At 41.3% G+C, this 11,829-nt stretch overlaps 1 protein-coding gene across 1 annotated transcript in view; it reads right to left on the minus strand.

Annotated features, from left to right (window-relative positions):
- The window catches only part of LOC111973236 (protein cornichon homolog 3-like), a 63,754-nt gene that overhangs the window by 35,292 nt on the left and 16,633 nt on the right, over positions 1-11,829 (minus strand). Inside the window, exon 2 of the mRNA XM_024000529.2 lies at positions 11,032-11,100. Coding sequence (XP_023856297.1) covers positions 11,032-11,100 — 69 coding nt within the window. The remainder of the gene's footprint in view (positions 1-11,031; positions 11,101-11,829) is intronic.

Below are 11,829 nucleotides of genomic sequence, written 5' to 3' on the forward strand. Positions count from 1 at the left end.
TAAATTTGCTGCCAAAAAAAAAAGGTTTGGGAGGCTTCTACAAAAAAAGATTATTGGAACCTTTTGGGGGTGGAAATTTTTGGAATTTTGAGTTTTGATGCATTTTTTTGGCTTCGAAAGTTTAAAAAATTTTTTTTTGTTTGTTTCTTTATTTTTCTTGGTTTGGTTTCAACCAAATAAAAAAAAAAACCATATTTTTTTTTGGCCATTCCTGTCAAAAAAAGTGGTTAAAGGGCATGGGTTGTGTTTTTAATTCAAAATTAGTTTTTACCCCCCAAAAAAACCCCCCCAAAAAAAATTTCCCCAATTTTTTAATTCCAAGGTTGTTAAAGGGGGGGCAAAAAAACAAAAAAAAAATAGGGGAAAAAAAATTGGGGGGGTGAATTTATTTGGGCAAAGGCCCCAACGTTTTAATTTCTATAAACAGGAGCGCTCCAAAAAACCCCCTTCTTCCAAAGGAGGATAAAAAACTACCAATTTTTTTCCTGTTAGGTTTTTTTCAATTCCAAAAAGCCCCCTAAAAAATTTCTAGGGCCCCCGCCCCCCAAAAAACTTAGATTTTCTTTAATTTTAATTAAAAAAAGAAAGCTTGGGGTTTTATAAAGGGATTTTTGGAAAAAATTTCATGTTAGTTTTTTTACCCAAAAAAAAAAAAAACTTGGGTGTTGGGAAGGTGGAAAAAAAAAAAAAGCCTTACAAGGGAGGGTTTTTTTTTTTTAAGCTCTTTCCCCCAAAATGGAAACAGGGGGTTTGAAGGAAGTTTCCTTGTTTCTTCTTATTAACCGGTTAAGGGGGGGGGGGGGGCTATTTTGATGTTAGGCCTTTAACAAAAAATTTTTTTAAAATTTGGTTTCTTCTTCCCTTACCCTTAAAAAAAAATTTTTTTAGGCACCCCCCAACATCCACTTGGCCCTTAATGGCCAAGGTAGGGGGGGGGGGGGGCCCTAAAGGGGGGGGGGGGGGGGGCGTATTTTTTAAAAAAACCTTTTCCCATTATTCCAACTAAAGTTTAAAATTACATTTTTAAAGCCACAAATTAGAAAAAACAGTAGGGGGGAAAAAAAGATAAAAACCTGATTGAAAAAAAAATTTTTCAGGTTATTTTTTCAAAGGGTTTTGGGGCATCTTTCAAAACCTTTTCTCTGGCCTCGGGGGGCCTTGTTCCCCACCCTGCCCCTATTCTTTTTCTGGGGGGAGTTTTTCTTGGGGGAACTTGGAGCTATTTGTTCCTGCTTAGTTGAAAGTCTTTCGCAAAACATTGTATGAAATGAAATTCAAACCGGGGTTTTTTCCAGCCTGAGAAAGAAGGGGGGCTGTTGCTAGGCGGGGGAGCCCATTGCCAAAAACCATTGTGTAATTATTTTCCCCAAAAAAAACTTTTCGTTTTCTATTTTCCTGTGGCACCTTTTTCCAGGAAAAGATTTTTTTTTTTCCCTTTTTGGCACCCAGTTGGGAAAAAAGTTGGGACCCAAAGGAACAGATGTTCTTTTTTGGCGGGGCACGCAGATCAAAGGTTACCAATTTTGGGTGGGTTTTTTCAAAAAAGGGGCTATGTTTTTATGATTGTTTTTCCCCCACTGGGATATCATGGGGATCGTTTTTCATATCCATTTGAATTAACTTGTTTTTCTTTCAAAAACCAAAAACTTTTTACTGCGAGGGGAAACTATTATTCATTTCGGAAAAAACAAAAAATTTGGGGTCCCGTGTTTTTTTATTGACCTCCCCCTCGTCCGGGGGGGCCTTTCATCTTGGGGGCTGGGGCTTTTCGTATGATGGCCGGCAACCCCACCACCTTTGTCCCCAACCATGTTACGCCGGGGGGGCAAGTAACTATGTTTAAACATTACAATTTTTTGGGAACCCCCCCCACTCAACCGTGGAACCCTTTCTTTTCCATTGTTCCACCTCCTTGGGGAATTTTTACCTTGGCCCTTTAATTTCTTGCTCCCGACCTTTCCCCTTTTTTTGTTTCTTCCCCAAAAAAGGTTTTCGGTTTCATTGTTTTATTCTGGGTTTTTCTGTTTTCATTTTTTTGGTTTCTGTGTTATGTGTTTGCGGGGTTAAGTTTTCGTTTTTCTTTGTTTTTTTTGTTATTTATTGGGTTCCGTATAGTTGTAGTTAAAAGGAAAAAACCACTCCACTTCTCCCTTGAACGTTTGCTTTTTCCAGACCCTCTTTTTCAAGAGGCCCGGCCATTTTTTGGGGTCGGTTACCAGCAATTTGGATGCTTAAAAAAAGAAAAAAAAACAAAAAAGCCAGGAACTTTGTTATAGGGGAAAGAGCTTACTATTGTTTTGAAGGTTTGAGAGAAAGAAAAAGGATGACTTTGCAGGAAAAAAGCATGCCAAGGCATTAAATATTAATGGTTTGGATTTTGTTTGGTGAAGGCGTTTTTTAAAAGGGCAAAAAAAATTTCAGATTTCGGGGGAATCCCAGGAAACAATCCTTTTAAAAAAAAAAAAAGAAAAATGTTTTTTTTTTTTGCGGGGGCACTTTTTTCCTTTTTAGAGACCAAATTTTGCGAAGAAAAGCAGAAAAAAGCAGGGGGCCCCAACGGGGTTTTTTTACTTATTTTTTCTTACGGCGAGTGCCTTCAGGGGGGCCCGCCGGGCATTGCTCCCCTTTTCAACCATTATTTAACCCCAGGGGGGAACCCAGAAGCGAAAGAGAAAAGCAGAACCAAAAAGAAATTGCTTCAATTGCTTTCATTTTTAAACCATTAATTTTACAAAAAGTTCCAAATTATTTTTTGAGTTTTCAATAATTTATAAACCTTGTTAAATGATTTTTGGCTTATTTTTGGAAAATAAAAAAAAATTAAAAAAAAGAAAACTTTTTGGTTTTTTCCCCGCTTCAAAACAAGTTGTTAAGGCCAAGGTTGTTGAGAAGCTCTTGAAAAAAAAACCAGAAACCGTTTCCCACCAAAAAAGGAAATGGGAAAAAAAACGTTAAAAATTGAACTTTAGAAATTTAATACATTTTACCCAATTACAATTTTTTTAAAAGTCCAATGAAAGCAAAGGGGACGCTCTTTCTTAAAAATTCCAAGAGGTGAAAAAGCGACTTTAAATAAACCAATTTTTTTGGCATTGAACCAGGAAAAAGTGACTAAAGAGAGTGTTGAGAAAAAGAAACACCAGAGAGAACGTAGGAGAAAATTATAGGAAAGCAGAGTAGAAGGAGAGAGGGTGGGAAAGGAGAAATTAAGAAGCTAGCGGAAGGCAAGATTGTGATGGTGGTTGAACGGAGAGAGGTGGGATAGGGGGACTGCTGCGGGGTTTGGGGGGGAAACAAATTAATGGTTAATGGGGGAAAAATAATTTTTTTTTTAAAAAAATTTGGTATCCAAAAAAATAAAGTGTCAAAATTTCATTTTTAAATTCTTGGACCTGGCAAGGGACGGTTTACCATAGGGTGTTTGGCCAAGGAGCCCCCCCGCTAAGGGCCGGCCCCCACCCCAATAAAACCGCTTGGGCCCTGCAAACCCACCCCCCACAGAAATTCCTCATATTTTTCTCCCATTTAGGCTTGGGGCGGGGGACTCCAAAAGCCAAATTTAAGGGCGAGGGAGGGGGCGTGGGGGGGAAGAACTCTAAAGGACTTTAAGGGAACCTCTTGGGGGCAACCAGGAGGGGGCAATCCACAAAAGGGGACCAGGCGAGGGGTCGGAAGCCGAAAGGGAGCAGCCGGGATAATAATAATTTTAGTGTTTTTTTGCCACCCTTTTTCCCAAAATTATTATAATTTTTTTTTTGGGTTTTATTTGTTTTATTTTTAAATTTTGTTATGTTAACCTTTGTGAAAAAAATCATTTTATACGGCAAAATCAACAAACAAAAAAAAAAAATTTGTGATTAAAAATTTTTTTAGGGGGGAGGGAATATTTCTGGTTCCCCCAAATATTTTGCCACAAAATTCAATTAAAAAAAAAAAAAGTAGATAAGTTTAGGGGAACTGTTTTTTCTCCCCCAAATGTAAAAACCCCACAGGGGGAGGGTTTACGAAAATTTCTGGAGAGAAGATTTTTCACTTTAAATTTTTTTCTCAAAAAAAAGGTATTTTTTACAACTTTTTTATTTTTTTGTTTGGCTTTAGGTTTGGTGGTTTATCAAATTCTTTTGAGGCTAGGGTGAGGTTAAACCGCACAAAAAATGATTTTGATATTGATTTTGTTTTCTGTTGCGGAAAAAACACCCACCCAAACCATTTTGGGGATTTCCGGGGACCCAAAAATCTTTACGGGGGCCCCAACCGGCTTTGAATTGTACAGTAAGGTTGGGGAGCCCCCAACCCACCCCCTTTTTATTAAGGGGAAGGCCATTAGGGGTAAAAAGTTTATTTTTTACCCCCCCCAAACTAAAGGGGGAGACCCCATTTTTTGTATTTACTTTTTTTTTTGCTTATCTCCAATTTTTTACACCCCCCAACGCAAAAAAAAAAACCCCACTTTTTTTCCCCCCTTAGGATTATTGAAAAAAAATTTTACCATTAATAAAAATCCAAAAAAAAAGGATTTGGTTGAATCGGAAGGGGTTTCTTTTAGTTTGTGGGTTTGTGTTGGGTTTGTTGTTTTTTCATTTCCATTTTTTTACTTGTTTTTGCACCAAAATTTCAGGGCCATTTGTATTTTTAAACCAAGGCAATGGGGAAACAACATATTTATGCAAAATCTCCCAAGGTTGGTTTTTCAAGTAAAAAGAGTTAAATTCTGAATGGTTTAATAAAGATTGGCGTTTTTCTTGGGAAACACCCCCGAAAGGGGCCATTATTGGAAAAACGGTAACGTTCTTTTTGATCTTTTCATTTTTTTCCCAATTATTTCATGGGGCTGGTCCTGGGGACTAAAAAAAACACGATCTCTCTTAGATCCAACCTTTCCAGGAATTCTTTATTATATTTTTTTAACCTTTTCACCCCCCAACTGAATCCTCACCACAGAGACTTTAAGCAAAAAGACAAAAAACGCATTTCCGGGCCATGGGGGAAAAACCCCCGTTTTTTTTTTCATAGCGTTTAGAAACGGCCTGGTCAGTCCCAAGGAACAGACCGTGAGGCTTGGGGGAAAAAGGGGGCAATTTAAAAACAGGGAACCCCCTACTCTTCGTGTTCTTATCTGTCTTTTTGGATTTTTTTCCAGTACCCCCCAAAAATGTTAGCCTGAGGTCCCCAAGGGATCATTCTTGTTATGTTGCTGTTTTGAAGGGCTTTCAAATGTGCCCACCCATTTTAAATTTTGGTCTGTAATTAACAGCCGGAAAAAAAACAAAAAAACACAAGGAATCTAGAGGGACCAGGGGGCCATTAAAAAAAAAAAACCAAATTTACTTGACGGGCGGTTTTTTTTTGCTCAGATTAAAAAAAAAAAAAAAAAAAAAAAGAAAGGGGTTTTTTTTTGGTTCCTTCGCGGAATTGTTTTTATTTTACAAAAGGAGGGCCAAAATCCCAAAACTGTATGTTTTTCTTGGTTGGATTTAGAAACAGCAGACCAACCCAAAACCCCCCCCCCCACAAGAGACACAAAACCCCCAACCCAAACCACACCCCCAACCCACAAACCACCCCCACCCCCACAACAACCAACAACCCCAACCCCCAGAGCGCCACCGGAAACCACCAAAACCCCCCCCCAACCCCCACACCAAACACCCCCACACCACCCCCCCCCCCCCAAAGCCCCACAAACACCCCAACCCCACCACAAACACCCCACCCAAAACAAACACCAGCCAACCCAACCCAAACACCACACACCACACCCCACCCATCCCACCACACCCCCAACACCAAAAACACCCCAACAACACCATCACATTTTATCCATTTTGGTGCCGGTCCAGGGGTATTTCCCCCCAGTTTGAAAAATTTTGGTACCCAACTTCCTCTCCAAACTTCAGGGCTTTTTTATTGCCCTTGGCCCTTTAAAATTCCAAAACTTGTTAGCTATAAGTAGTGGGGGTTAAAAAAAAAAAGGAGGGGGGGCTTTTAGTTCTGGGAGGAACAAACAACTAACAGACAACTGGGGACATTTTTCCAATCCAAAACAAATTAAATCAAGGTTATTTATAACAGACCTTTTGTGGAATTGAAAAAAACCAGGTTATAGTTCTAAAAAACAAAAAAGGGAGCCACCCAAGAGGAAAAAAAAAAGGGCGCTTTGCGTTGCGTATGGTGGGATTTTGGAAGGTTGTTTTTGTGTGTGTTCTGATGTCTTTTATTGTGTCTGGAAGCGCTCGAGTTATTTTCTTGGTCCCCTTTCTCTTTATTTCAATCTTTTTGGTCTCTCCCCTTCTGTGTTTTATATGTGTTGCCTATTGAGATATGGTTGTTGAGGACGGGGGGGGAACCACAATTTATGTTTGCTTTGTTTGAATTTGTCTATGGACAAAAAGGGGGGGGGGGAAAACCAGGGATGCGGGTTTAAAAAAAAACCAAAAAAAGTGGGGATTTAATTTTTTATAACCTAGGGCTTTTGGGGCGGAAATAAAACCACCACTGGTTTTTTAGGTTTCTTCTATTTAACTTCCCCATTACTTTTGCTTGTTATTTTGCTTGGGGGAGCTCTAAAATAAACAACCACCAAAAAAAACCCACCAAAAATTTTTGTGCCGTTGGCTTTTATTTTTTTAATTTTCTATTTTTGCAAAAGGGGGGGGACTTTACCCTTTGAAGCGGAAGGTGCTTTACTTTACAAGAGAAAAAAAAAAAACACTTTAACTTTTACCCTGCTTTTCCCATTTTAAAAACTTGAAGTTTGGAGGGTTTTCCAACAAGCGACCCCCAACACTTTTTCATATACCAAGTCCAATTGTTAAAAAACCGACATCCCACACAACAAACACCAAAGACCCCCCCACACCCACAACCCAACCCACCACACACACAACCCCACACCCCCAACCCACAACACCAAACAACCCAACCACACCAAACCAAACCCCAACAACCCCCCAACCCCACAAGACACACACCCCCAAAACAACAACAACCCACCAACCCCAAACACACCCAAACAACACCCACGGCACCACCACCCAACCACCACCCAAACCAACTTCACCAACCCCCACAACTCGGGCTTTCACAACCACACTTCCCAACCCACCCCCACAAGCCTAGCTGAATGTTGTCTTCGGCTTTGGGCTTGTTTTATTTCTTTTGCTTCCCCCAATTTATTTTCCCCCAACCAGGTAAGGGTTGACAAAAACCTCCAACCAGGTTTTCCTGTGTTTAGTGTTTGTGATTATTTAGCCCAAACTTTTCGATTTTGTGGTTTTTTTTTTTTGGGGCCCATGCCGACCGTCTAAACTTTTCCCATCCATTGTTTTTCCGATAAAAAAAGAAGGGGATAAAAAAAAAAAAAAAACCTGTTTTTTGGTCCTTTCATATGTTGTTTTAAAAAAAATTTGTGTTTCAAGTTGAGGGGGAAAAGGTATTGCCGGAAAAGAAGATTTTATAATTTTTTTTTTTTTGGGGGGGGGAAATACCCAAAAAAAAACTGGGGGGGCACTCCAACAACATCACAAAAAAATTGGACCCCCTTATTTACAAAAAAAAAAAACCTTGTTGTAAATTTCATTTGGACGACGAGTGAGTCTACATCTTTTCTCCTTTTTCCTCCTTTCCTTCCCCGGTTTTTGTTGTTGTTTTTGGAGAAGGGGAGGATAGGAATAGTGACAATTTTTTTAAACCACCCCAGTTTTTTTTGTAGGGGGGTGTTTCCCCCCAAAAATTTTGCATGGTGGGAGGGAGTGGGGGCCAGGTTGTATTTCCAAAAAAATAGTAATTATTTTTTCCGCCACTTTTTTTCTTCACTTTGAGGGGGGGGGGACACCAAGTTTTTTTAAACCAAAATTGGGGAAAAAGGGGGGGACCCCCCCACAAGTTTCCTTATTTTTTTAATCGGAAAAAAACATGGATGGAGGAGGCGGGGGGGGACGGGTTCGAGGGGGGGGGCCAACACAAAATCGGAAGTGGGGGGGCGGCTTCTTTAATAATCCCCCAAAAAACCCCAACACAACCCCCAGGATAAAACCTTTTTGTTTGGGAGGGTTGTTCAAAAACCCTTACATTGTTTTTGTTTTGGGGGGGGGAATAATTGGAGGCAGGAATACAGGCAAGGCGAGAGACATTTTCAGAAGATTGTACTGGTGGGGAGTGTGTGTTTTGAAGCGTTTGTGGGTGGTTGGGGGGGAATCCGTGTTGTTGTTGTTTTGTTTGTTATTTTTTGTTTTGTTTGGTTTGTTTTTGTGGGTGTGGTTTGGATTTGTGTTTGATTTGTGGTTTGTGTTGTTTTGTGTTCTTTTTTGTTGTTGTTGGTTTTGGTTGGTTTGTGTGTGTTTTGTGTTTTTTTTGGTTTTTTTGTGTGTTGTGTTTGCGGTGGTTTTTTGGGGTAGTGATGAGTTGCGGTAAGGAGAGATTGTTGTGGTTTGAAGGAGTGAGGGTGTGGGAAGGAGAGAGTGGGAAGGAGATTTCTGTTAAAGATGACCTTTGTTTTATTGGGGGGAAGAGTGAGAGCTTTGGGTGGGAGTGTGGGACCTCCCCCACATCAAGTTAAAATTGGGAAAAGCAAGGGTTTTTAAAAATATATATATGTTGAAGAGTAAAGCTCTTTCAAAGGAAAGGAGGTTTATTTTAAAAAGCTGTCGGGCAATCAACAATAGATCCATAAAACAAAAAAAAAAGGCCCCACAACGGGGGGAGCCCGCGCCCAATAATGGTTGTACTGGATTGTGGTGTTATTAAGCCGCCATCAGGCCCCAAAATGGGGAGTATTAAAGGGGGAAACTTAAGACCACGTTTGGTTTTGGTTTGTGTCAAAAGCTGGTATAATAAAAAAATATCGCCCAAGTTTTGTTTTAAACCCCCAAATCTTTGGGTTTCTATGTGTTCACCCAAAAATTTCAAAAAAGCGGCCAAAACCACAAAATGGAAATTGTTTGCCGTTCAACCCCCCTCACCCCCCCCCCCCCCCACATGCTCCCACACAAAGAAGAGGAAGAACAGAGCGAAAGGGAGGAGAAACAAAGGAACCCAAGGACACCAAGCAGCGAAAAAAAACCCCAACCAAACCCCCCACCCCCCAACCACTTCCAAAGATTGGATTCCACAAAAACCAAAAGGCCAAAAGCCCTTTCTTTGTGGGTTGGCCCCCTTTAAGGGGACTGGTTTTTCCATTCCCCAGGTTTCTGTAAAATTACTGTAAGATGAGTGTGAGAGGAGGGTGGGAATTGCGAAAAGGCCCAGGTCTGTTTTCCACAAAACCAGGCCCCGCCTTTTTTCTTTTTAAAAAAAAAAAACCCCAACCTATGAAATGTCGAAGGGTAAGAGTCTGGGAAGGTAGAGATGGTTGGTGGTAACCAACATTATTTTTGGGTGATTTAGGGACTCGCAGCCCACCAGCTTTATTTGTTTTTTGAGGGTTGAGGAGAGTGCGGGACAATTTTTCAAAAAAAATGGGGGGGGGGACTGCAAAAAAAAAAAACCCCCAAGAATTTGGATTTTAAGTTGACGATGTGTGCTGTTTTTGGTGTTTGTTTGTGGGTTACTGCTGTAGTGGGTGTGCGGGTGTTGGGTGGTTGGTGTGTAGTCTGTTAGAGGTTATGTTTTTTGTTTGGTTTTATTGTTTGCTGTTTCCGTTTGGAGTTAGTGGTTTGTGAGTGAGGTGTTGTTGTTTTGGTTTGGTTTGGTTGTTAGACAAGAGGTGGAAGGAGAGAAAAGGAGGTCGTATCCATGTCACAGGGATAGGATTGAGTCCATGGCGAGAAGGACAAGTTGTGCAGTGACTTCACTAAAGCCTTTCTATTTCAAACTATTTAAGTTGCCACAGTGATAATGACACGTTTTGACTAACTGTTAGTTCTCTCTCTCTGAGGATCAAGGATAATGTATCAAGTGTAGCAATCCAATGCAGTTCATAATTACATGCAATGCAAATGCGCCAAAAATCTGACAGGTTGCCGGTAATTTGAGATAATTTTCAAAGCTACCGACAAATTGACTCCAAAATATATCATAAATGTGCATTTGAAACTGCTCAGCAATCCTGTTCCATGAATACGTTGTCTCTCCATCCAACTTTTCTCTCTAGTCATCCCAAAGACACACAGCCGTCAAAATTCAAGTGCTGCGGACAGTACAGTAGTCAAAGTCACTTCAAACTACAGTATGCTGTCACAGGACAATCATACATAACTGCTCAAATCACTAAGGGAGTCAGAGAGATAAAAACCAAGAACCCCAGAGGAATCAAGGAAGGATTCAGATTCAGAGTGTCGTGCATCTGAAATGGCACGACATAATGTAAGCTTTCGACCATAGCCCTATGGGCCCTGGTAGCCCTATGTGCCCTGGTCAAAAGTATGCCCTATAGAGGTAATAGAGTGCCATTTCAGATGCAGCCAGGGCGTTGCGGCCTTTAAACCTGTATGTAGGTATCTACCAGTCAGTCAGTCCCAGTCCGGAGGAGGAGTAAGAGGAACAGAACAGCACAGCAGCTGGTTCCTGTATTATTAATGCAGCTGCAGATCACACATCTCTGCCAAGCCCAACACCCACCACACACACACACACACACACACACCACACACACACACACACACACACACACACACACACACACACACACACACACACACACACACATCACACACACACCACACACACGCCACAACCACACACAACACACACACACACACACACACGATCACACACACAACACAGTTGCACACATGCACACATACACAACATGTACGCACGCAGACACACACACGCAGATGCAAACACACGCACCACATAATTCCCCAAAACAATCATCACACACACCCAAACTCACACTAACGCACAATATACACGCTGGGCACACACACATATTCCCGAAAATACACTCATGACACATCATACACTAATTCACAACACGTGTCACATGCTCACATATTCCACACACATTTGCCACGCTGAACTGAGAGCATGTTTGACAGTAATACATGAGTAACATGTGAGTGTACTACCACAGCAGAGAAACATACATACCGCATGGAGTGGATTGCCCTGATCGATGGGGACCTTAAAGTCTGCCTGCAGCTCATCAAAGGCTGTTATCTGAGAGAGAGTGAGAGCGGGAGAGAGGGGGGGAAACGTGTTTTAGATCTCTGTTAACATCAGTCTTTATCAGTCACAGTGGCTGTGTCAGTACCTGTGTCACTGTCTGTGTCAGTGGCTGTGTTAGTACCTGTGTCACTGTTTGTGTCACTGGCTGTGTTAGTACCTGTGTCACTATTTGTGTCACTAGCTGTGTAAGTACCTGTGTCACTGTTTGTGTCAGTGGCTGTGTCAGTACCTGTGTCACTGTTTGTGTCAGTGGCTGTGTCAGTACCTGTGTCACTGTTTGTGTCAGTGGCTGTGTCAGTACCTGTGTCAGTGGTTGTATGGGCCGTCTGAGAAATAGCACAGTGTTCACAACACAGCGTGACCAGCAGGATCAATTAGACAGATAGACAGACAGAGCAGCAGTAGGACTCTATAGAGACAGTGGTTATTACAGTGTTATCCCTGTGGCCATACGGAGGCACAGCCGAGGCAGAGGCAGGGAGTCTACAGTATATGTTTGTGTGTGTATGTAGCTGAGTCCTCTGGGTCGTGTGTGTGTATATGTATGTATGCCTCTGTTGTGGGGTTATTGGCAAATATCTGTGCATAAGTGCGTGGTAGAGGGGTTTTACTGAAGAAACATTTAACATTACATTTAAGTCATTTAGCAGACGCTCTTATCCAGAGCGACTTACAAATTGGAAAGTTCATACATATTCATCCTGGTCCCCCCGTGGGGAA

The sequence above is a fragment of the Salvelinus sp. IW2-2015 genome, linkage group LG14, assembly GCF_002910315.2.
Source record: "Salvelinus sp. IW2-2015 linkage group LG14, ASM291031v2, whole genome shotgun sequence".
In the NCBI taxonomy this organism is placed as follows: Eukaryota; Metazoa; Chordata; class Actinopteri; order Salmoniformes; family Salmonidae; genus Salvelinus; species Salvelinus sp. IW2-2015.